The sequence below is a fragment of the Miniopterus natalensis genome, chromosome 8, assembly GCF_054644295.1.
Source record: "Miniopterus natalensis isolate mMinNat1 chromosome 8, mMinNat1.hap1, whole genome shotgun sequence".
Taxonomy (NCBI): domain Eukaryota; kingdom Metazoa; phylum Chordata; class Mammalia; order Chiroptera; family Miniopteridae; genus Miniopterus; species Miniopterus natalensis.
In genome coordinates, this window is record NC_142088.1 from 35,989,148 (window position 1) to 36,015,801 (window position 26,654).

The window sequence follows — 26,654 nt, forward strand, 5'->3', positions numbered from 1 at the left end:
AATAGACTAGAAAAAGCAAGATAATAAAACCCAAGACATATGGGCAAAATGAAAATAGTTACTGAATTATTATAGTGTTCAATAAAGAATGAATTTTTTTTGTATGCTAGTAGAGATATTTTCATTATTTTATTATTCACTTTAAATGCTAAATGCTCCATGGTCATCCTCTAGTTATTGTCCATTAGGGTTTGGCAGCTTCCAAAATATATGCACCTGTTTCTCCTGTTAGACTCTACCATCTCCTTCACTGTGGATCCACTTTTTATCTTTGTTCAACCAGGATAACACTTGGTGTTTAACAACTGAGATAACACTTGACGTTAAGTTCTCCTTACGAAGATGTGTCTTCAGCGCTGGCCGGTGTGGCGCGGTTGGCTGAGCATCGGCCACCCACCGAAAGGTTGCCATTTCCATCCCTGGTCGGGACACGCCTGGGCTTCGGGTCCCAGTCCCGGTGGGGCGCTTGTGGGAGGCAGCCGAGCGGTGTTGCTCTCCTACGTCAGTGTTTCTCTCCAGCCCTTCCCCTCTCTCTAAAATCAGTAAAACGTATCCTGGGGGGGGGGGCGGAGACACTTCTTCAGAATTGAAATAAATTGTATCCTTACCTCAGTGGATAGTACGAATTTGCCATAATAAAATAGGTGCAGTGGACTGAAGGTTTGCGTCTTCCTCTCCGGTTTCCCTAAGCCCTGACACCCAGCAAAGGTAATTGCGGAGGTGATTAAGGTCGGATGAGTGAGAAGGGCGGGGCCCTCATAATGGGAGCAGCGCCCTTCTAGGAAGGGATCCCAGAGAGCTTCCCTCGTCCCACCGCGTGAGGCACAGGGGGCACTGGCCGTTTGCAAGCCAGCAAGAGAGCACTCACCAGAACATGACCATGCTACAGCCCTGATCTTGGACTTCCAGCCTCCAGAGCTATGATAAAATAAATTTCTGTTGTGTAAGCCACCCAGTCTATGGTACTTTGTCATGGCAACCCAAGCAGATTAAGACACATACCCAATGTATATATTGCATGTGATTATAAGTAGGTCAGGTTTCTTTTAAACAGCCATGTATTGGGTACATGCAGAGCTGTATCTGTTGGACTCCCCAGAGCTATAGCTATAATCAAGAGCTGCCTGGAGACCAGAGTCACCTGTCAGTGTCTCTGCAGATTGGCAGGTGTTTTCCATGATTATTTATTTTGAATGTTTTTGTCGGCTCTGTCATGTTTTTGCAGTTGCTCCAGGAAAGTACAAGTACAATGGAGGTCACTGCTGCTTTATTGCAAGAGTCAACAATCATATTTTTGTGGAAAATAATCTGATTTTTACTGCCTACCTTGAAATTATATTTTTTCTGATGCATGAACAAATATGTAGAACAGAGTAAATATTATTTCTAAAGGATAAAGTCCCAAATTGCTCTGTGATTCTCTGAGTCATTCATGACAGGCTGTGAAATGACCTGTATGCTTACCATTTATTTTATCATGCCAGAGTCTTTGAAATTCTGGGTCATTCGCAGTATGGCAATATCAACAAATTTTTAGATTTTTTCTTTCTTGTAATTGAATTAATAATATATTTAACCAGAAGATCTAAAATAAAGAACTTGGGAGTCAAGATCACACTTTGCTATTAATTCATGCCATGCTTCCTATAAAGCTTTCTTGTAGAGAAACCTGAGGTAAGCCAGAACATTTAACTTTTTTACCTGCCTTTAATGCCTTTATCTACTTAATAAATTCCGTATTTAAATACTTGGATACATATTTTTCTTTAATTTGAATTTTTCCTTTAGTTTGATTTAAGTAAAATACTTTACCTCTGCTAATGCAACCCAAATGTGAATTTTTGCTATTGAGTCTTCTTTTTTACTCTAGTAATGCTTTTCTGTCACTAAAAAGTTACATATTCCATGTTTCCTAGGATACTAACTAGTATGTCCAGCTATTTGAAATGACACATTTATCCCAGTCATATAAAAAAAGAGAATATGGTCGAATTTTTACTTTTAGGATATGCTTAAAATATATTGAAGGGTAATATTATTTTATATGTTCTAAAGAAATGTATAATATTAAAATATACCAAGTTGAAATTTTCCGTAGTTACTCAAATTTACTGGAAAAGGGAAGAGGAGAATGGCCTACTATAGCGTTTAGATAAGTCAACAGCAATACTCCCCAGATCATTAGAAAAAAATGTGGTTATAGGAAATCTTTGAAATGTGGTACAAAACTAATGAAGATTTTGTACACATAGTTGAGCATAGATTCCTGCCTAGAAGTTTTTACATCCCTATTTAATGTGACAGAGCAAAAAATTATGTAAACGTGTCCACTAAGAGGGAAAAAATACTACATCTGCACTATTATCTCCCTCTCCCCTTGAAACCACAAACAAACGTGTCCTTTTTAAGTTTAACTCATGCCCCCTGCCTTATTCAAGAGTCTCAAGATTTATCTACTAAAGACTTTGTATTCATATCTTCCTTTTCTCTGCTGACTCTTGAAACCCTTTTAGAAAATGCCGATATTATTTCTGTGTTTTGTATGTATATATTCACGTCTGTGTATATAATGTGTGGTCATATATATTTTCTCTCCCTTATTAAATTTTTGTTCAGGGCACCTAGGAACAGGCATTCATTCATAACCACTCACTGAATGTGTACATGTGCCAGTCATTGTGCTAAGGAGGAATTAGAGTAAATAAGACAGAAGTTGCTCACTGTCTGATGGAAATTACTTCCTTCTCTTGTATAATTCATCACAACATAGTAGAGGATTCTGCTCATAGAGCATAATAGTCAATTCAGTTGATTAAAGCTGCCAAGAAACATCAGATTAAGACCTTGGTGGGTCTTTATGGGGTAAGGGAGCACAGGTTTCAGGAGCCTGAGAAAAGAGGCATCTGGAGGCCCACCATGCCATGTCCTCTTGCATGCCCCTTCCATTATCCTAGTCTCAACCTCGCATGGCTCTGGGGCTTCATCTTTAGTGCTAGAGTTTCAAGGATTATGTGTACTTGGAGGGTACATCAGATTTTCTGGCAAGACAGGTCTTCAGTCTTGGTGCTGTCCCAGGTCAGCATTTTTCAAGAGTAGAGTCAACTTGGAAAAAGTGTCTATGTCAGGCCCTCTTCTTAAAAAAAAAAAAATAATAATAATAATCTTGTTCTTAACAAATTGTCAGTTAATATAAAAAAGACAGAGCCAACAACAACCTTGTTCTTAGCATCTCTCAGTGAACAAGCCTTTATGTGCCTGTGGTAAAGTAGGAGAGCTTAATGAATGTAAAAAGTGGCAAAATATTATTGTGTAAAACATTCCCTCCAGCCCAGAAAAAGTATTTCTAAGTTGGTTGCTCTATAAACGTTAATTGATGGTGGTGTTCCCTGAGATACTTTTATCAAAAGCGTGGGAACCCATCCAATAGCACAGACCATTTCTTTTCCTCCCTCTCTCCAGATTCTTCTATTCAAAATTAAGTTTCGAATCTCTCTTGGAAAGGGAAAAACATGTTTTGGAATATTCCAGTCCCTTTACTTTTATAGTTGCCGTTGAGGGTGCTAAAGATGAATTGAAGTGCTATTTAGCAATCTGTGAAGTTTCAACATCTTTGAGGAGCTCAGTAGGAATCTTGGAAAAATACTTTTTCACAGATTTAGCTGTCAAGTTATGTTTTCTTACCCTCCTTTTCACGTCCTGATGCTTGAAATAAGATGAAAAGGCATAAATTATATAAATAATACCCAATTTTTATGGAATTCTAGTATCAGAAGGCTTTAGCATATTTTAAAGACTTCTACAGTTAGTTTTTTAGATACATCTACATATAAAACAGGTTACATGTGTCATTGTTGTACCCTTTTTTACAGTTCAGAAGATTGAAGAATATAATCTAATCTTCTAATTTCTTCCAGTAGACAGCTCTGCTGCTGAAAAGGAAAAAGCTAAATATTAGACAAGCAAGAGCTGATCTGCACCCTACCATATCCTAAATTTAAATGTGTGTATTACTCACAGGTTATTCATGTGAGACATATTTTTTTAAATACCCAATAAATCCTGGTGGCTCCTAAAGTCAGGTTGAAATTCTCTCCTTTGCAGTATATTCTATTTAGAAGATAGATTTTTTTTTTTCTTGTCAATCTTATACTTGTTTTCCCTTGTTGTAAACAGTTTTTAGAGCCAAGATCTAAGTGATATAGTAGAACATATATCTGATCTCTTTTACAGGCAGAGGATTTACAAATAATTAGAAGTATGCACAAAGTCTCCAACAATTAAAAACGTGTGTCTGGGTCTAATTTCTTTGTTTTCCTCATGTAGACACCAAACTTCCATAATATATAAAATAGTTCATTGTCATCATAATATAATCAAACCCACAAAATCTCTATTTCCCAAAATGAGCTGAGGCTATTAGATGCTAAAATGATTCCTAATAGCCACTATCACATGTCATATACTTAAGTTTTAACTTTTGAATTACTTTCCTTCTAAAGGACTTGGTGACATTCGATATTTAGTCACTCATTCATCAGTTATATCCCACCTCCTCCCAAAAGCCACTTGGAGCATTAGCTCTCAGAGAAGTAACGCTGCTTGACTGGCTCCAAAGTAAGCTTCTAACTCATTCATCAGTTATATCCCACCTCCTCCCAAAAGCCACTTGGAGCATTAGCTCTCAGAGAAGTAACGCTGCTTGACTGGTTCCAAAGTAAACTTCTAACAGTCCTACCTGACCTTGACTCGCCTTCATGCCACCTGGGGTAGCAGGAGCCAGGGTAAAGGGGAGGAGTGAGTAGATATGAGTCAAAAGACCCATATCTAGACTCATTTTCTTTGATCCTGAGAAAGCCACCTTACTCCACTTTTCCTCATTTTGAAAGTAGGTGTGATAATACCTTCCTAATCTATACCATTACATCATTAAAATTTGAGTTATGTTTATGGAGAGTTGAGGGATATGACTGAATATTTAGAAAATTTCTGGAATTTAGTAAGAGCCTGGGGAAAAATCATAACTATGTAACATATCACCATACTATTTTTAATAATTTAAAATACCCATGAATATCAAATGAGATGTTTATGAAAGAACCCTTAAAACAGCAAAACCATTTCTTATAAATCACATTAAGATTTTTATGACTATTTTTATCCCTGATCTTTCTTAACCAACTACCTTAAATAAACCAAGTTACGTTTATCGCTGGGGCTACTAGCTGGGTGTGTTAGAGCAATCCTGATTAAGGTAGATGCTAAGAATATACGTATGGCCAAGACCTGGTTCTTGAATTTAAGAAATTTACACCCAGTTTAAAGTAGCTATGCCTAGTACTAAGCAGGTGCTCAATTTATGTTAGTAGAATGAGACAATAGCAGGGTGTACCTGACCATCAAAATCACCTGACCGCCTGAAAGCAATGAAGAGGAACTATAACTGAATTTGGAGCAGGACTGGGGGCAGGGTACACTGGGTGGAGGCTGGGAATAACTGCAACTGGCTTGGTTGGATTACATTTTTCCTTGTTTACCTTCAACAATATTTAGACTTTAAAGACAGTGTATAAAAGTATTTTGAACATGAGAGCTGTGTACCTATAACACATTGTCAGTGAGTCCTAAGACATAATGACGTTTTCTGTTATATTTTTAAAGTATTGCTGACTTCCAAATATAGGACTGTTATTCTGAAATTGTGCATTAGTCAAATTGACATTAGTTAAAATGGCAATTTTAAAAAATATTTTAAACTTAGTCATAGTAGTCAACATATTGAATTCTCTTTCCTATAGTGATAATGAAAATGTATTCTAAAAATTCTTTGACTTTTTGACTGTTACAGATCTCCCCTCACCATTCCTCTCCCTTTTTTTTTCCTTCTGAATTTAAATTGCCAATCATATTAGAAGTACTTAACCTGTGTGCCCTGAGCAGTGACATCTAACTGTAAGTTTGATACTTACTCAAAATAGATGAACAGTTTTATATTCTATTCCAAAATATTGTATAGATCTTAAGGGTATGTACATATGTATATGAACTATTTTGTTTTCAAAATACAAGTATTAGCCTAATTAAAACTTTAAAAATTATACCAGCCAAGATATTCATAGCTCCATAGCTATTAGGAACAGCAGAGAAATGTATCAGTCTTTAGACTTCTGTGCCTTTGTGTGAGGGGAATGGGGGAGATTTAAAACAGATTCATTTTTAAATCAGTTCCTTCACAAAAGAACCTTCTAGAAAGGCAGCCTGTAGCCCATAGCTCATCACTCCTTGTCTTGCAATCAGACCGTCCATTGTCTTCCGAGAGAGAGCGGCTGCCTTGCAGGCCCGGCCCCTTTGAAAGGTGAGTCTCTCCTGAAGAGGCTTTGGGCACCCAGATGTGGGGTTCTGAGGAACCATCATTTTGTTACAGGGCAAGACCAATATCAGAATTTCCTGGGGCTTGGTCATCATATCAGGCTCATTTTTGCATCAGCCTCAAGGGTAATCACAAAAGATTATAGTCTCCATTTCAGCCTTCATATCACTGAAATATTCTCTGCCGAGAGCATGACTGATGTCCGGAGGCCGGCTTTGAACCCCAGCTTTGGAGGCCAATCCCACTGCAGTGGTTTGATACCTGCCAACAATTGTTATTGTAATATTCTTGAGGCAGGAATTCGGTGATTCATGACTAATTATATGAAATCTTCTAAATTAAGATGGCATAACTTCTCATGTTGTTAGATATAGGTATTTGTCCCATTTTAGTAAAAGTGTGAGAGGTTGAGAAAGACAGGGGTGAGTAAAAATTTCAAATGAGTGTTGTGAAGACTTCGGTGTGGTAAGCATTCTGATAGGCTGAATTTCCGAAGGAAACGATAGAATAATTGAGAAACATGGCTGAAAATCTTCATCATGAATAGATTGATTATAAATACACATGACTTTTGTTTCATAACATTAAAACTATAAAAACGTTCATGAAAGTCACTGAGAGACTTTACGTTTCACGACAACTTGCTATGTGGTTCATGTAGGTCTCTCTCCGTTGCTTGATTGGGAAACCTTGATGCCATATCCATGGCCAAAATGCAACCAAAATATAAGCACACTTTTAACTTGACGATGTCACTTGCTGTATTCTTTTTTATCTTATATGTGTTACTCTATTCAGAACATAGAGATGCAGAGAGGACTTTATGTATATTTGAAATAAATTTTGTGGGTAAAGTTGTTTTACCCAAAAGTGACTCCAGTTTTCTTACAAATTGATAAGAAAAGGAAGACAGTTCAGTTTAAACTACTTTGGGTTTGAACTATAGCCTCCTTGCAATCACATGAAAATGATTATAAATCAGATGGATAAAATGTAAAATGTCAAGATGTACCATTAACGAGCCTTATTTAATAAAGCAATTATCACTGCAGAGAGCAAAGGAAGGCACTTTATTAATGCTCTTTATTTCACTTTACAAGTATGGTATATTTTGCATAATATAAGAGTAGAGTTGAACCCCAAAAATAATTTTTTGCTGAGCAGAGTTAAATTTATACACATATACATTCAATAAAAAAGGCAATAGCGAGGTCAATAAATGACATCAAATATTCTTTATATCACCTGTCCACAAAACCATGAGGACCACTTTTCTAATTAAAGTCCTAAAATATTAAGTGTGACAAGCAGGCCTGCAAGAAGAAGGACAAGTAGAAACAATATGGGTATAGCAGTGACATCCTTGGATGGGAACCGGAGAGGGGGCTCAGATAAAATGCAAGATGCCCAGATAAAGTTGAATTTCAGATAAATAGCAAGTCATGGTATAAGAATATCCTATGCAATGTTTGGCATATATTTATACTAAAAAATGATTTTTATTTGCAAATCTGGAACCGTAGGAGATCTGGGTTCTAGTCTTAGCCGAAGAGGCTCAAAAGCAAGTTATTAAAATACCCCAAATCTGTTCCCATTTTCAAGTGAGGAAGTTTTACTAAAGACATGCTGGTGGGTCTAGGGCCTGGCCTACCTGCTTTAACCAGAACTGTTTTCAGGGTTTCATTGTATTGAGTTTTTAGGTAGGATCCTGTTTGGGGTTAGGGTGGGGGGAAGGTTCTGGGACTCAAACTAAAACAAATCAAAAAGCAGTTCGAAAACGGAGATGATCCCTGACATTTTACCACTGTGTGATGAGAGTGGATGGGGAGTAGAGCCCAAGATGCTTACGGTCGGAGTGCTACAGATCCGTTGCCTTGCATGGAGCCTGGTCAGTCCTCAACTGTTAGGCCTCTTCTTAGTGCAAGAGTAAGAAATGTGTTGTCCTCCACTTGAGGGGGAAAATGCTTCATTTCTGCTTTGCTTTGCAGAATGAGAAATACATTCCAGCAGGCCCAGTTTCTGATTTTGAATTTCTTCCTGTCTGGTGGGGTTTTCTTTTCATCGAATACCTTTTAATTTGCGTCACGGACCTGTTTTTGCCTTAGCTTCAGGATATATCTGATTAGTTACTTGAACAGCCTCTCAAACTTAGCTTTGACAGAATGGTTTTGAAAGAAAATCAGTTAATGCATTTGGCTGCTCAGAAAGTATATTGATTTTTAAATCAAGAAAGCTCATTACTTCCCTAGTCCCTTAGAAAGCCCTTTTAAAGTTTTTAGCCCGTTTACCAGAAAACAAGCACACATATTCTTACTTACTTAGGTTTGGAGACTTAGCACCAATAAATTTTTAAAATAACTTTTAAAACTAACTACATGCATAAGTATCAGCAAGTGATTTAGTTACTTGTATGCCTTTTTTTTTTCCTCCTAAAAATTTTTAAAAATTCTATTTTAAAGAAATATTTCTGAGACCTATTTTTGATAATGAATTTTGTGTTATGGAAATTTACTCTTGGAGACAGTTTGGGGGGAGGGTTGTTTTCAAGTCACTATTTAAAAAAGAAAATCAACAGTGGGAAAGACCAAGAACTAGATGATTGTCTTCTAGGTCAGATATTAGCCTGTCCTTGCAAACTTCAGGATGGATGTCTTCTTCCAATGTACCGTAGAATAATCACTCCTCATGACTCATTCTCAAATGAAGATCTTACTGAATATTTTTCACATCTATTGAAAAAATATCCCTCAGTCCAGTAAAATGATTTATTTTTTGTTATATTTTACCCTGAGGAGACACAGTACTAAAGAACATAGGAAACACCTGACTCATTTATCTTAAATTCTCTTGGTGAATCCTGTTCCTATTCCCATCACTCAGAATAGTGTTCTCTAACTGGCTTTGTTGGTGTTTTACTGTGGGTAATATAGTTTATTGTCAACTATGCATACCTTGGGATGTTTGGCTTCCTTTTGAAAAATGAATATACCTCATTGAGAAATACCAACTAAAAATATTTTGAAGATAGTAACATTTCCACAGACAAAAAATATTAACAGTATTTGTCATCATTTCGTTTCGTTTTCTGTGCTATTAAAATTCACAATAGACCTAACATCTTAATAATTCCCTTAAAGATTCTGGTAGTTTTTCATTTTCCTTAAAAACTTTGTAACTTTTCTCATTCTACTTCAAAGGGGCATCTAACAATTTTATATGAATGTTTAGTTACCTTGTCTTTGACAGATCTTACAGATCTTTTAAATCTTTATACATTTAGTGGCCAAAAGTTATTTTAGTTATAGGAGCATCAAATCTTGATAAAATGGAAACCCTTTTGAGAACTTTTTTTGTGTCCTGATGGAAAAATACCTCTCTTTTTAATGGTTTCTAGTCACATCTAAGTATTTGCTTGTTCAAGAATGGAAACAAAGAAAAACACTGGGTTTCCTTAAGAGACATAATTCAGCTCATTACCGGAATGCTTTCTACCTACATTGAAAGGAGTAGCTGCAGTTGGGTTGAGGGTGGTCTGGTCTCCCTTAATACATCACATCAACCAATTAGACCTTTCAAAATATATTTTTTAACGTCAATATGGACACATATGCAATTGAATTTTAGTTCTTTAGTTTACACATCTCATGTTTGAATAGGAACATCAACACTCCAAAGCTTGCTGGGTATGTGTGTGTCCATGCAATGAGGTATGAGTGGACCTTCAATTAAGTCTCATAACCACTGCTGACATAAGCTGAAAGTCTTATTTGTTAAACTGAACTTTTTGAAATGCTCTTTGATGTGGCTTCTTAAATTACCCAGCGGCATAACTACAGCTTTGCTGCATCACCCTTGATCCCTGGCAGCATGGAAAATCACCAGGCATACGGAGCCAGCCAAGAAAATGGAACATTTTACATTTGTACTGGCCATATTTATTACATACAAGGATCTACTGTTGGAGTTAGACATCCAGCTTCAGGAAAGTGCACAGGTCTAATCTTACGGCATCTTCCTTTTACAAAACAGCTACTGTCTGAAAAAGAACTTTAAAAAGTATTCTTTTTACTCAGAACAATTTAAAAATTATCTGTCAAAAGTGTTAAACTGGTTTTCCACTAAAGAGAGGGAGGTGGTGAAACCACCCATTCATTTGCTTTTAGCTTTTTGCTTTTACCATTTGGTAACTCTTTAAAGTGCTAAAAGTACTACAAGTGAAAAACATTGTTTTCTTGTAATATTGTTACAGAAGACTTAGGTCTTAGACAAAAACATGTACTTATTTAAAAAACAAAAGAAGTAGCTCACGTCACTTTGCTACTCACTAAGTCCCAGGCCAATCACAGTGTACAGAGACCCACTAGGAAGGTCTCCACATGAGATGCGTCTGGCACTTAGGGAACTTCCAAAATGCAGATCACTTTGGTTTCCTTTCTCCTTGGGGATATGATGATAGTGGTGGCTCTGAGATCCAGTTGCTGTCCTGGGACTTGGTCATTGAAGAAAGTCCTCTGCAAATATCTCACAGACCACATTGGAAGCTGAGGAGCATGCCCCTTACTCCACAGCTGTTACAAGTTGTTATGAGTTTGGATTCTGTATCAACTGCCGGAATTCATGGAATTTTAGTTCTTATTTTTACATATTTAGTATGGTTTTACATATAAAAGTATCTGAGTCACAGTTGTATCAAGACAACCAAAATGTTTATAGGAATTATCCATAGTAAGATATTATTTCACTCCCATTATCCTGTTTTAATTTTTTTCATGGTACTTAAAACATTGAAAATACCTTTTTACTTGATATATGTCTCCCCAACTAGAACATTTTATTTTTGAAGGCTGCTCTCCACTCTATGTCCAGCTCCTAAGAGAGTACATGACAGCCACTTAATAAACTTTTGTTAAATGAATTAATTTTCAAGAAGATACAGTTTTTGTGCAAACTGAAAGTTATTTATAAATGTGTGATGTGTTAGAAAGGAGCAAAAATTCCTAAGGACAGAACTCAGTAGATATGAAATACTTAACTTCCAAAAAGGTTGCATCTTTTACTATCAGAGTGGTCTAGAAAAAGGACATTGCCCGGCCCGCGTGGCTCAGCGGTTGAGCGTCGGCCTAGGATCCAGGCGATCCGGGTTCGATTCCCAGTCAGGGCACATCCCTGGGTTGCGGTCTCAATCAATGACTCTCTCATCATTGATGTTTCTATCTCTCTCTCTCCTTCTCCTTTCCTCTCTCTGAAATCAATAAAGATATATTTAAAATATATATATATAAAGAAAAATGACATTATTTTATGGCAAAAACAGAGATCTCTTAAGTATCCTATGTTTTTATTTTTCCAAAAGAGATGGAATTTCTATTTTTTTAAAAACCCACTGGAAATGCAGTTTTTCTTTCAAAGTAGACCACAGTGTTTTTTCCTTACACTAGTCATTGTTTTTGTCAATGGAATATACAACTTGTTTGATGAATCCCGGAGCTTTTGCCTAACTATATGGAATTTGAGTGTAAGATATCAAGCTCTCTAAACCCACTAACACAAAAGGAGGGGGGGGCACAGGGGAAGGAAATTCTAATCTGTGATCTGCTCTGATTGGCTGCTGCAACTAAGTGGGCCGCCTCCCACGTATATTTTCTACAGGGAATATTGACCAACACTCAGGAGGCTCTGGAAAAGGATCCTGAGGTTCCCCTTAATTTCTGCAGTAGTTAGGTACTGTTAGTTGTCAGCCATCCTCAAAATACTTAACAGCCTACAACATTTTTATAAAATAGTAGTAGCAGTAGTAATAATAATAGCTTTGTTAGGTCTGAGACTTAGATATAAGGTGACCTATTATTTTCTTCAGTATGTGTTGTGTTGTGTTCTGTTCTGTTCTGTTGTTAGTTTAGCCTTCAGGCCGGTTCTGAATGGCTGGTTGACCTTCTGGTGGAGTCATGGTAACCCAGTAGAATGGGGACACATTTGATTTTGTTTGCAAGGCACAGGCGATATGTGGTTTTAGCAATGAGCTGGGGATTCGTGGGGGACGCACCTTTCCAAACATATGGGTCTTGGTTGAATCAACGATCTGTGGAGAAAGTGATGTGCCATCTGTCTTCCTTTCAATGACAATGATGGCATTCAGGTGAGCCCCTCTTAGGGTGCCCTGGGTAGGAGAAGCAGTGTCAGTGTGGCAGGTCACAGCTTTTACACATTTCAGATGCAAAAATACAGGTCTCACAGTAGCATGCAATCCCACTGTAACGTTCCGTGTGGTTCATTTTTATTGAGCCTTCTGATTTGAAATCCAAAACAGTACAAAGTTATGTGGCTGAGCAAATGTTGCCCACGATATGAAATTGTTCGCATTTTTTGATACTTGAGAAAAAGTTTGTCTTTGTGGTAGTTGTGTCTATTTTATTTCTGTTTAAGTTTTCAAGGATTTGAGAAAAGTAAAACAGTTATATAAAATCATGTGGTCAGAGCATTTAAATATAAAAGAGAAGTTATTTCTCTGAAGTAACTTCAGAGAAATATTGCTCTTCAGTGACACAGGGACACTTTTAAATGTGTCGCTTCATGAAGTTTTAGTGAGACCCTATTCTCATGTTCTTTTCCATAAATCAGATATTGAAAAAAGAAGGGAGGAAAAAGTGGCACTCTTTTTGTACGACTGTAATTTGAACATACCTTGCTTATAAAAAAACCGGATGCTTTGCCCAACTTCCAGTAAGTCCTAAATCACAAGGGTTTAGCAACCGAGGTCCTCTTTGAAGAAAAACCAGGACGGGTGCAAAACATAACCGTCGCCTGCTGTGTGCAGCCTCCCAGTGTTCCCAGGGATGTCCGCGCGCTTGTGCTGTGCGTGTGCGCGGCCCCCCGCGAGCCCAGCCCTTGCAGCGGGGACAGGCAGGGCAGCCCCAGCTTCTCGCTGGCCCCCTGGCCTTGCACAGAAGAAAGGAGTTTGTCCCAAGAGGGGCATAAATGGGTCAAACAGAGAAAAGCCAAGAAAGACACTTTCCAGGACACCTTTACTTAAGCACCAAGGAGGCCTTGTGAGCAGGTGGACTAGCCAGCTGCCTTACAGGCCCCAGAAACTAGGGACAGTGGCCCTTTGTCCCGAGCCTCCCACCCTGCAGCGCCCCGGCTCCAGCCCTGACCTTGGCCGAAGGGCGCTGCCCCTCCAAACTCGGGCGCCCCCTTAGCAGAAGGAGGGCGGTGATGGTGTCCCCCCCCCCCCGTGAGGGCGGACACCCCGCGAGGTCGTCCCTCAGCGCAGAGCAAAAGCTCGGAAAGCCAAGCTGCCATCAGCATCATGTTCAGTGTTATTGCTGCACAGCTAGAAAAGGAACTACAAGGCAAATAGCCCGGGAGGGTGACACATCTATGTCACTGTTAAAGGGAGGCTCTTGGGTGCTTAAAGTTGAGGAAATCAGAAAAGGGGGGCAAAGTCCTAAGTAGGGGCGGGGCAGAGGAGAAAGGCCTCTCCGCGCCTTCTCGTGCCTCTGTTTTGGTTCGTTTTTGCTTGATGGTCACTTCTCCTCCCCCCTCCAGTTAACCAGAGTTGATACTATTTTATTCACTTTTCAACATTTATAATTAAGCCCTTTCTTGTGTGGCCTCGTCCTCCCCCCTCATGCCCGGGACAGCCTCTGAAACATGTTAGGCCTCCAGAAGGGTCTGTCGGGTGACTGATCTTTACATTGGAAAAGCCGAAAGCCGGCATCTGCCTCTGTTTAGTAGGAAAGCTAGCATTGCCTGCTATGTGGTATGATACGTGCTTACCAAATGCTTTTCAGGGCACTGGGTAGAGCAGGCGGCTAAATTTAAGATGAAATGTCCCCATCTTTAAGAACAGGGTGGGTGTCCAGCCATTTCCCCTCAAAGAAGGAAGCCCAGTGTAATTCTTGAGCATTCCTTTCTGCTTTGAATTGGGTGGCGGTCAGTTTACTTCCATACCCAGCCCCACTTGATGGCCAGTGAAATCCTAAGACTCTTCACAACAATACAACTCAGACCTCAGGGCCCTTGAAAATTGTTGGGACCGTTGAAAAGCTTGCAATTCTGTTTTTGATGCCTGAAGTTTCATCTAGCAATACTATCCAGAATCTAAATATCATCTAACATGAAGTCCTTTGGTCGTGGGTCCCTACCTTATATTCTCTCCAGCCCATGGTGTTCATCCTGCCCTTAGTGAAGTGCTGCAGTGTGTTTCTTTTCCCTGTGGCTGGGTTTTATGGGAAGCTGCATATATTTATATGATTGTTTATACTGCACAGATGTAAATTACTTTTTGGTATACTCAGTGAAAGTAATGATCTTTTTAAAAATTCACTCAGATTTATGATTCCATAATCTTGGTGAATACGCCAAAGATACCTGGTTGTTCTTATTTTGATATTGAACATATAATCGATGGTATGACAAGGCCAGCTTCATTAATCTCCTTCATAAGTACTATAATATAATAGTTAATTTTTCCATACAAGGCCTCCAATTATCTCCTTGATTCTTGGTAACAGCCACAACCCCATTTTTCATTTTTATTACCTACCAGTTAATTGCATGAATAGGTTTTGCTTTCATTTCTATGTGATTTTCATTAGACAAAGTGGCAAGTGTTAACTCTTGCTGCTTTTTAGTTAGTAAGCATTTCAGGCTTTTAAAGCAGAGATTAGCAAAGGGAAAATAGGGTTTTAAAAATGTTTTTATATAAATGTGCTTTCTAGCCTCAAAATTGCAGATTACTACTTCTAACTTTTACTCTTTTAGAAAAGAAGAGGCTTATTTGGAACCAATAAATTCTGTCAGGTAAGGAATATTAGCAGCTAGAGCTATATGGTAGGGTTTTCAGCATTATTTACCAATGAATCTCAGTCTTCTCAATCCACAGACTGCTTTCTTGTGCAGTGTGAACTAACATGAGCTAATTTAATTTGAGTGCTTACGAAGGAATTTGTTAGTTTAAAAGTGATATAAACATTTTAATAAAGATGTTTGGAGACACTTGCTCATTTTTAATAATCAAATGTCTATGAAATGTCAGTTGAATCTTTAAAAATAAGAGTTTGTTATATAATTGCAATACCTCTGATAATTTTCCTCAGTATTCTATATATGAAATTCTTATGATAGATATAGTTTGACTACACTAAATTGAATCACTTTGCATGTATCACATTTTAGGATTTATAAGACTATTTTAATTCATCTTGAAAGTTTTATTCATCCTGAAAATTGGTGATTGAATAAAATGATTACCATTGATTTAGTTATACATATCTCATTATGATTATAGAGAAATTACATTGCATTAATGGAGGGAAAATTTTAAGTTAATGTAGGTTTACATCATAATTATTTTCATCTAACTCTTATAGTATTGTGAGAATAAGAAAAAAATTCAGATTTTTACCACTTTACACTTTAAAAAAAGAGATAAAGACAGAGATCTGAAAACATTTTCTATGTTCTTGACAAGTCTGGATCCCACTGAAATGACTCAGGTATTTGTAATTATGGCATCAGATGGCAAATACACAAAATATCATCTAGACGGTGTGAGTTTCAAGATAGATGATTTGGCAAACGGAACATTCTTGTTTTTAAATAAATTCTTAAAAGATATGTTTTTATTTTTTTAGAGAGAGAGAAAGGGGGAGAGAGAGAGAGAAAGGAACATCAATGAGGGAAAAACATGAACATCGGCTGACTGCCTCTTGCAAGCCCCCGACCAGGACTCGACCCTGTGACCGCCTGGTGCTTGGGTGTCAACGTTTAACCACTGAACCACACCAGCCAGGCTGGGGCATTCTTTTTTACACCACTTCAAGTTTCCTTTTAACTAAATCATGTTCCCCAAATGATGAATAAGAAATATAATTATAGAATTCTGTGATTAGCAGCAGAGAAAGTAAAAGAGATTTAGGCAGGAAAAAACAAGTGAATCTTTCCCTGAAATACTACCTCTAAGAAAATAGAGAATCAAGAGGAAAATAGAAATAAACCTCTTGCAAGTGAGAAGCATGGAGGATGAAAGTTTTATATGATGGGTGATGAGGGACGGAGTAGAGAGCTGCGTTTATGTCGCTTGATTTTATGGGTACAAGTGGGACTGTGTATGTAAAGTAGAGAAGCCAGCTGCGGTGAGAGTTTCTTGAGGGAGCCGCCTTAGCTGGCTTGCAGGGAGCAGGTGGCTGGGAGCTCGGCTGCCTTTGGATCTGGAGAGCTCAGCCACCGGTCACCTCTCAGGGCAGAGAGCTTCCAGCCTTGGGAACATAAATGGAAATGTTCAGGCTCATGTGCAAATAGGAGATTCGAGTAGCATAAATTTGTATCGGGAGTTATTTTTAAAATTATGTAGGCAGACAATTTTTTAAAATTTGAGGGGACATTTATATTCAAGGGTAATGTTGGAGCTGTGAACCAATATCTTGGTTTACTAAAAACTTAGAACAAGATTTTTGCAGCTGTACCTTTTGTCTATGTTTCTGTATTGTGGTATGGGAACAACTAGGATGTACCTATTTATTTTAGATGATGAAGGTTTTCATTTTTTAATGTTGAGTAATTGGAAAGCATGTACATTAAAACTTTGATTTCATAATTATTGCTAAGTTTTTTAAAGTCTATTTTAATTTGATTTAAAGAAAAATATTAACCGAATAATAATAAAACAATAGTATGTGGAGGACAGAAGTAATGAAAGTGGCATGTGAAACCTGGTGTTTGAGGGTGTTCATGTAGTTTTATCCCATGTAGCTTATGCAGCACCAAATGTATTTTGTAGAGTCTGGGAACAGAAAATATCTCAATAAAATGCTCTTATGTTTTAATTTTGCAAAAACTGTAGTTGTTTTTTTATCCTACCAACATAGGAAGGCTATTTTCCTGTCCAAAGTGATTTCCATTTCTAATAACAATCAGAAAGTATAGTTTCATGTTTTACAAATGGATGAATGAAACTTAAGTGTATGCACTTGTGAGTAAATTAAGAAAGTGAATATTCAGATTTCCTTTGCCTATGGATGCTTGTTTATTTTTTTATTCTCATTAAATACAATTTAATATAATCAATTATTGTCTTGAACAAAACAAATCCCCAGATTTTCCAGTAATTTTATATTACACTTAATAGTTAAACATAATAACTATTAACAATTTTTTCTTATACTTTTAAAATTATTGTACATAAAATTGACTTTGGGGGAGTGTGTATAGTTCTATGAATTTTAACACATATATAAATTTGTGTAACCACCACTGCAATCAGGTTATAGAATTGTTCTATTACTCCAGAAAACTCCACTCTGAATTCTGAAGTATCCCAAACCACATAACTGTTTTTATTATCTGTTACCTATCTTAAACTTGTAGCAAAAATAGGCTACTTTACTATTCAACAATTCTGTAATCCAGCCTTCTTTCTAATGTATTTAAGTTTTTCTAATTGCCAGTTTTGCACTTTGTTGATTTATACTCCTGACCAGGGATAGTCTTAATTTCTCCTCTCTACCAAATATCATCAACTAATTTAAGCTCTAACCTCAGGAGATTTCCTAGACGATGGTGTCAGTTCATGTTACATCTGTTTACAAGTAGTGTTTTGTTCATTGTTTTTTGAACTGCCAGTTGTCCAATCTTAATGCTGGAGATTATTATCTGAAGTACACAAGAGAATCACTGCCGTGTCTCTTTTTATAGGCTCTGCAAATAGTGCTTTATCTTTTCCCAAGTATTTTCGTGGCTTTGTGCCATACTTTTTCTGTGGTTGAGTACTTTCATCACTGTATATTTTTCTGAATATGTATGGTATATGCAGGAGGAAAGTCACAAGTTATAAGTAAAAAAATTTTACTTGATAGTATTTAAACAAGGGTTGCATATCAACCAATCTGTTATGGGCATTTGAGTGTACAGTTGTGACATGCATTTCCAGTAGAATGCATTTCATCTATAGTCCATGAAAAGTAATAAATTATTTTAAAATAAAGATCAACATTTTCTGGGCTGTGACATGAACCTGTAATTTATGACTTTGCCATAAATTAAAATATAAGAAACTTAAATATATTTGTAATAATTGTCATTGACGTCATTTCAGACTACCATAAGTATTATCACCTCACGTAGGGAAAACATTAACAAGTTAATTTTAACCTTGACCTTTGGATTTTAAATATTCTTGTTTAATGATTCTTTTAAGGTTTTTCAAGGCTCCTTATATACATATGATTTCTTGGGACTCTCATCTGATTTGTGTTATGATTTCAAACAAGTTTTTTGTTTTTGTTCAGTTCCTGGAAACAAATACATTATTGAATGAGATTCTTTATTATCTTTGTTTGGGAATGAAAAGTAAAACCTTAAGGAATAATACAGCTACTTTTACTTGCTCACACTATTTTCTATCCTTTGAAGTTATAAATTGACTCTTTTATCATTTGCTCTTCAGATGGATCCTGTGCAAAAAGCAGTCATTAACCACACATTTGGAGTGTCCATTCCCCCAAAGAAGAAACAAGTTATTTCTTGTAATGTCTGCCAGCTTCGCTTTAATTCAGATGTGAGTATCACCTTTTCATTGCTCTCTATAGTCTGTCAAGCTGAAAGTCTGATTGTTCTGAATATATATATATGTATATATATATTTTTTTATTTACATAATCTGTAGCAGACACTCCTCTTGGTGGCCCACTATTTCAGTGTGCCAGGTTTTCAAGGGATTTCGATTAAACACTAGAAACTTGAGCAAAAGAATGGCTAATATAAAAAAATCAAGGCTCTCTCTATGTAATCAGACTCACCTGTACCATTTTACACTTAATCTGACCAATTATATTTACTTTTGAAAAATACTCAAATAGCAGGAAATATGTTTTAAAGTTTAAAATGCAATGGAAGTATGAAAATAATTAAAATGCAACGAATGCTGAAGAAAACCGTTGTTATTACTCTTGATAACAAGTGTCACATTTCATGTGTGTGTGTGCCAAATCATATTAAATACCTAAGAAAATAATTTACTATACAATTTATATTTTCTAAAACATGGAAATATAGAGAAAGGTTTGTAAATTATTTTACCTGGCCAGCTTAATTATACTGTAGAAATAAAATAACATGAAATCAAAATAAATAATATTAGAATATTTATAATATTTAATTACCAAATAAAGCCAATGGCCAGTGCAAATCTGAATCTGGAGATTACATATGATATGTGATATTTCTTAAATGCCTTCACCCCAGAAGCCATTTTGCAAAGAGTATGTTACAGGATTCGTGTTTATTGGAAATACTAAAATAAGAAATACTCTGTGTACTGTTATATAATTGCACTTATATAACTTTCTGCAAAAGACAAAACTATGGAGACAGAAATCAGATCAGTAGGTACTGAGGGTGAGTTTAGGGAATTGACTACAAAAGGACATGAAAGAACTTTTTAAGGTGCATATCTTAATTGTTGTTGTGGTTACACAACTGTTTTTGTTTTTCAAAACTCATAAAACTTAATACCTAAAAAAGAATTTTACTATATGTAAAGTATAACTCAGTAAGCCTGACTGGGAAAAAAATCAATGTGATTGGAGATATGACATATTTTGTAAATAGAAGACTAATTAATGATAGAGACATAACTACTAGAGATATACTAAAGTACAATATTACTGTTAGATTTAAGGTAAAATAATTAAAGGACTTTTGCAAGAAAATACAGAATAATAAATAGTGAAATAGATCCAAGTATATTTAACAGCTTTGCATACTTATTATCCAAATTTCTACAGTCAAATAGGGAAATTAAAGTATCTATAACTTTATGAATATAAAATGAAAACACTCCCTACATAACTGACTCCTTATGAAAGGAATGCTCACCTGAAGACATGCTTCATATTTAGCATTTAGCAAGAAGGTTAGAGTGATATGATGTGAGGACAACTACTGGCCATTGTGGCTTTGAAGGTGAAACAAGGGGCCACAAGCCAAGGAATGTGGGCAGCCCCTAGAAGCTAGAAAATCAAGGAAACCAATTTTCCCCTAGAACCTCCAAAAGAACACAGTGCTCTGGAAATATTAAGATAGTAAATGTGTGTTGTTTTAAGCCAGTGAGTTTGGGATAATTTGCTACAACAACTATAGAAACTAATACAGTAGTCTACATGTGGATGTTCCATAGTTTATTTAAGTAGTCCCTTATTGGCAGACATTCAGGTCATTTCCAATCTTTTAGAATTACATAGATTTTCATAGTCAGCAAGTGACAGAGCTCAAACATAAATTCAGGTCTCTTGCTTCTAAATCCACAGCTCTTCCTATTCTATAATGTTGCTTCCCTTAATAACTTTGCTCATTTCCTTCACATTTATTGAGCTTTTATTTTATGCCAAGCACCGTACCAGGCTCCAGAGCCCAGCAGCAAATTGATTAACAGTGTGAATGAAAGCATCTAAGGTTTAACCTTATCAGATCCTCCCAGGACCTGTTCCAGGCCTTCTGCTCTATATTTTTATTACTGCATACATAGAGAGGCCACAATCTAATATAGAACACTCAATTAAGAGTCTTTGAATGTGTTCTAAGTCTTAACTTGATAAATCACTTCACCACTGTGCGCCTCAGTTTCCTCTCCTATGATGTAGCTTAAAATGGACTACATGATCTTCAGAAGGACCTTTCTAGTTCTATGATAAGAAATCATTTCCATGGCATTTCTGCTAGAAGAACAGGGTATAAACACCCTCATTTTACCGGTGGAACAGTTAAGACCAAGAAAGAATGGCAGCAAGTTTTGTTTTTCGTTTGTGTCATGGGTTGGCTGGGGTTAGTGGGCCAGTCTTCATTCTATACCCCGAACTTGCTCTGGGAGTAGGTTCACCTTTCACTTGAGCTTCAGGGCTTGTCAGTAATTGTCTTTGTACTCACTCTATGGCCTGGGACAAATGCATACATGTGAGCACGTGGCCACCAGCTTCCTTGTCACCACTCAAAAGCTCTGTTGATAGTGGAGAAAGAAAGAAAATTTCTGAGTCTACTTAGACTCTAGGCAGTAAAGCCACGTAGTCTGGATGGCAAATTCACAAGTGTGACATATACATGTTCTCCGTTTAGTAATGGTGCTGTAATCTGCATAACTGAGCTCTGAAACCGAGCATTTTTTATTTGGGGGAGAGTTTATTATTTTATAATTACCCTATTTACATTTTAATGTAAGAATTGAGAAGATGCTCATCCTTATTTTCTTTAATAACATTTCTAAATCAGCCTGAGACTGAATTGCCTTCACTCTTCAGGGTAGAAAATATGGTTATTGAACAATCTGGAAGGCAGATTTGCACAGTAAACAGACTGCATTCTGCAGTTTTTCCATTACCCATATAAAATGTAGCAGGGCAGGCTTCATGCATTAAAATTCAATGTGACCTAGTTTAAGTGTCCCATAGTAGCCCCCTTTGTCCAGCTTTCATCATCTCAGTTGAACTCCACTATTGGAAAGCAAAAGGCTACAGCTTTATTTACACAATACAGTGTTATGCAAATGAGCAAGCATTAATCACAAACATTTCCCAAATGAACCTTTACAAATTAACACCATTAACTTTGCCAGGGGGCAGGCATTGTAGTCCAGGAATAATAGGTCTTTCCAACTGAGTCCCAGACATTTGCACAAATGTGTACAGCACCCAAATCCCAAGTTTCTTCATAGACACCCCCACCTCCCAACATCCCCACCTCCCAACACCCCCACCCCCGCTAACATGGTTTAAGCTGAGCCCTGAATGGGGTTATCCCAACCCTGAATGCCCCTTTCTTCTCCAATGAATGAATGAGTGTACTGCAAATGTAGTATAGTCATAAATTGATAAGCCTAAATCTGAATCTTTACTCTTTAGATGGGAAATAATGTTTCTAACATTAAGGCTTTCCAGGAAAATAGGTCTTCTGTACTGTTCTGTAGTTGGTTTTTAAATAATACTCAAAATTACTGGGCTTTTGATTTTCATACCAAAATACAGGAAACTAGCTCCTAATATAGGCTTCTAAAATATTTTTGAGGCTAACATTTCTCTTTTTGGCTAGGTCGTAAGTTGGCAGATCCCACATAATTTCTAATTTGCATATTAATATCAGTTCCTTGGAAATAGCAACAGAAGGGTAAAGGAAACTGATCCTTCAACAGATTCTTACAGAAAATCAGGGCAATTTGATTCTCTTAAATGTTTAAAAATAAAGGTGATCATCTTTTATTTTTATTATTATTATCACAGACTAGTTCATTATAAATACCCTTATACATGACTGGGTCCTTTATACTTCATAGGCAAATGGGGATGAAAGCATAATGATCTTTTAAATCAAGTTTTATATATTTTAATTCAGGAATTGACCCTGAAATTTTGACACTCAACATTAATACCACAATTGATTAAGCATGAGATGCAGTGTCCCTAATTGCTGACCCCACGGGCTTAGTCAAATTTATAGTATTGCCTTTCGAATAGCATTATAGACTTCAAATCGCTCACAGTTTACATTGTCTGTATTTCATCTTACTTTGTGGTTCCTCTGGGTTTTTAATCTTGTTGTGTTGTTCTCTGCCTTCGTTTTGGTTTTCGGTTATCTAATATCTCTGGCTCTCATCTTAGCTCACCGTTCCTTTTGCTGTGTTCTGTTTCCTCATGTCAAGACATAAGGAGATGACCTCATGCCATTTCATTGATTTATGTTAGACTCATTACACGTGGCAGGAAACTAAAGGTTTGCTTAGAAGTTAAAATGGCAGGGGGACCAACCATTTGTATGAACGCTCTGTGGGCGACCTGACTCTCTCTCCTATTCTTTACTCTAAATCTCTCTGAAATTTGAGAAAGTGAAATCGTTCAGTGATCACCTTCAATTCCCATGTGACTGCATTAATGTGCGGTTGATATGTCTGCAGTGCCATTTCCCACTGCATTTTGCATCTTTGTCATCCTGGCAGTTTTCATTTGAATAAGGTTATTTACTTATGCCCTCCGGGGTCTTTCTGCCTCTCTCTCTCTCTCTGCCTATCTCTCATTTTTTTAGTTTTAAACTTGGGCCTACTTGCTGATTTCTTTAAGCAGTTCACATGACACAAATTCTCTGTCTTGCATAAACAAACTGGCCTATCCACCATTTGCCACCTCAGAGGCATTAGTGCAGTTTCTGCGAGAGGCCCTGGCACTCTCGATCATCCTGCAGAGATCTCAGCAGTCATGAGATTAGAGAGAAAGCCACAACTTTGGGTCCAGGTAAGTGTCCTTTCCCGTGCTCGGGGCTGACCCTGCATTTCCTCTGGCCACCATGCCTACCCCGCTGCACCTCTCCACCAGCTGCCCTGAGGCAGCGAGTCCCTGCAGCAGCTGTTTCCCTCCCTGGGTCAGCGCGGCCCGAAACAGGGACCGTCGGACACCACAGTTGCGGGTGGCCCTCGCAGCAGAAGCAGGAGAGGCACTCGGCCGCAAGGGCACTTACTTGCATCTTCTGAGGGATCAGTTCTTCTAAGGGAGTCCATGTTTTGCTATTGGCTACCTCATGCTTGCTTTTAACTCTAGAAATTCTGTCCACGAGTTATCAGTGTTTCTCTTCCCTCTGCAAACGTCCTCTCTTCCACTAGACCATCAAGTTGCTCCTTCCCATCTTCTCTGCTGTATCTTCTCTTTCCCTCTGGTTCTTTCTTGGACATTCATAGTGTCTTTATTAAGTTGGTTTTATTTTAGGTTAATGACTGGATTCACTGCTTTAAACTCAGAGGCACTGCCCTTGGTGACGGTGAGGGGCACGTGTTGAGCACATTGTTTGAAACGCTAACCAACATACTGTTTTAAAAAATGAGTTTATCCTATGTTTTCTGAATTTTCAGACATCACATTTGATAACTGATATGTTAAGTAAAACTTTGAATGTTCATTTTCAATATTTGACCCTCCCTACGTCACCGTCAGATATGTTCAACAGATATCTATCTATACATGTTAATTCTGCAGGTTGACTCTTGCCTTCTCTCACATACAGTCACTGCCTGCCACCCATAAACATCTACTCTATTCTCTTGAAGCCCTTCAGATAGAGAGCAGCTCCTCTAGCAGCCTCTCTATTAACCTATGATATATTTATATAATCATATATACATTGTACATATGCAATTATCTATAAATATATATGTAATTTGTTGGGGGTTTTTTAAAGAATTGGTGCCAATAAAATGTGAGAGGCAGAGTTTGAAGCACATGGTGCCTAGCCTGCCAGGTTTCACCTATGCTGATAGTGACCTCCCTTCAGAAACGAAATGAGCCACGAAAGCAGGTCCTCACTGAAAAGTGAGTTTATGAAGAAGGGGGTTTGGAGAAAACCACAGTTACACTGAATTCTGCAGCTGATGATTAAATAAAGAGATACCACAATGATACTAATCTCACTGGTGGGATTAGAGCCCAAAAGCTAGTTGTAAAGTTTACATCTGCTATTAAGCAGTACAAGTGATTAGATAAATGAGTAATTGCATGAGTTTTAAAAACCAACTGATTTTGTCAAGAAAAAAGCACAGAAGAGAGAAGGAATTGATAGTATCAAATGGAAATCTGGAAAGTGATAGCCTGCTTTGGTCAAATTTTTTACATTTTCCCCATAAATAAGACTATTTATATTGATTCATAGGTATAGAAGGTAGCGAAGCAGATAGGAGGTAATTAAAAGCATAAATCTCAGGAGCTTGGGAAGGTAACTCTCTGCTTTGTAGACAGAGGCGAAAAAATGATGAACATTTTTTGCTTCAATATGACAGAAATACAGCAAGATTACAGGGAGCAGGAACATACCGCGCTAAGTTGCCTTCAGTAGCTGCTGTGTAACAAAGTTCTTTAAAAGTTTAGTCATGTTTTTTGAGGCATTTATTAGTTACTTTTCTTTTTTTTTAACTTGCCTCTAAAGCAACACTGTAATATTATAAAAATGTCAGTCTTTCTCAGCACTACCTTATTTGGAATGGATAATTTAGGGCTGATTTTATTTTATTTTATATATCTTTTATTGATTTTAGGGAGAGGGAGAGAGAGAGAGAGAAACATCAATGATGAGAGAGTCATTGATCGGCTGCCTCCTGCACGGCCCCGACTGGGGATGGAGCCCGCAGCCCGGGCCTGTGCCCTGACCGGGAATCGAACCCCGATCTCCTGGATCCTAGGTTGATGCTGAAATGCTGAGCCACGCCTGGCCGGGCTAGGACTGATTTTAAATTCATCACTGAAAGAGAAGACTAGGATAAAAAGGAAGTTTTTTTAAAAAGTGAGCATTATGACTTATAAAGACTCCTCAGATCCTATCTTTAACTAATGGGGAAATTAGGCAATACACTTTATTCAGTATTTCTCTGGCTTTTCTTAAAACATATAGATGTTTACATGACATGTTACTTTAGCTATTTATATGTACTTAATAATATTCAAAGTTAAGATGATCAGCCTAGTATGATGTGAAGAACAGCAAATGTGAATGTTACAAGGACAGTACCTAAACATATCTGGGAAACTATTAAGTATGGTATCTACAATTCGCCATCGTTACTGCAAGCTTTGGCACGTTTCCACTCAATATTGCTTTGCTGACCAAACATTAATAACACCTTTAAAAAATACTCTGGGTCTTCTTTTTCCCTGTGTAAAATTCCTGTAACTCATAGGAGAAGTAAAAGATTCCTGGCAGGATTTTCAAGTCATTTTCGTGGTGATTTTGTCATCTAAAAGTTGCCTTGCTCCTTGAGGACTGGAAAAAGACTGCTGAAAGCTTGTGGGTTTTCCTTCCTTGCTTGGTATGGGTTGCTTTAGTTAAGATTAGTTGTGGAATCCTTAACAAGATAATGTTTCACTCAATTTTTGTGGTTTAGGATTCTTTAGCTAAAAATTTATTCAACATATGATTAGCTATCAGGTAGAATTTCTAGGCTGAATACCTATAGGTTTCCTAAATGATTGGTTGCTGCTTTAAAGTTTATATTCAGGCTTCATTTAGGCATTTTGCTGTCTCATAGCTTGTCTTTTATTCTGTATGCTTGAGTGAACAATTGACTACTTTTCATAACCTTTACAACAAGATAAAAGGTATTACTTACGTAAGGCAAAAGCAAAACAAAACAAAAAAACCTGCATGCGACAAAAAGTAATCTTGTCTATTCCAAGTGGCTGATTGAACAACCTGCAAAGGACGGAACGTTTAGCTGCTTTCATCTCTCAGGCAGCTCTCAGAAATAACTGACAGCATTTGCCCGGGGCCA

General features: G+C 37.3%; 1 protein-coding gene across 3 annotated transcripts in view; it reads left to right on the forward strand.

The window, feature by feature from the left end:
- Positions 1-26,654, forward strand: part of ZNF385B (zinc finger protein 385B) — a 283,963-nt gene that overhangs the window by 221,799 nt on the left and 35,510 nt on the right. For all 3 annotated transcript variants that reach the window (XM_087819738.1, XM_016225156.2, XM_087819739.1), the window contains one exon: positions 18,813-18,923. In XM_087819738.1, coding sequence (XP_087675864.1) covers positions 18,813-18,923 — 111 coding nt within the window. The remainder of the gene's footprint in view (positions 1-18,812; positions 18,924-26,654) is intronic.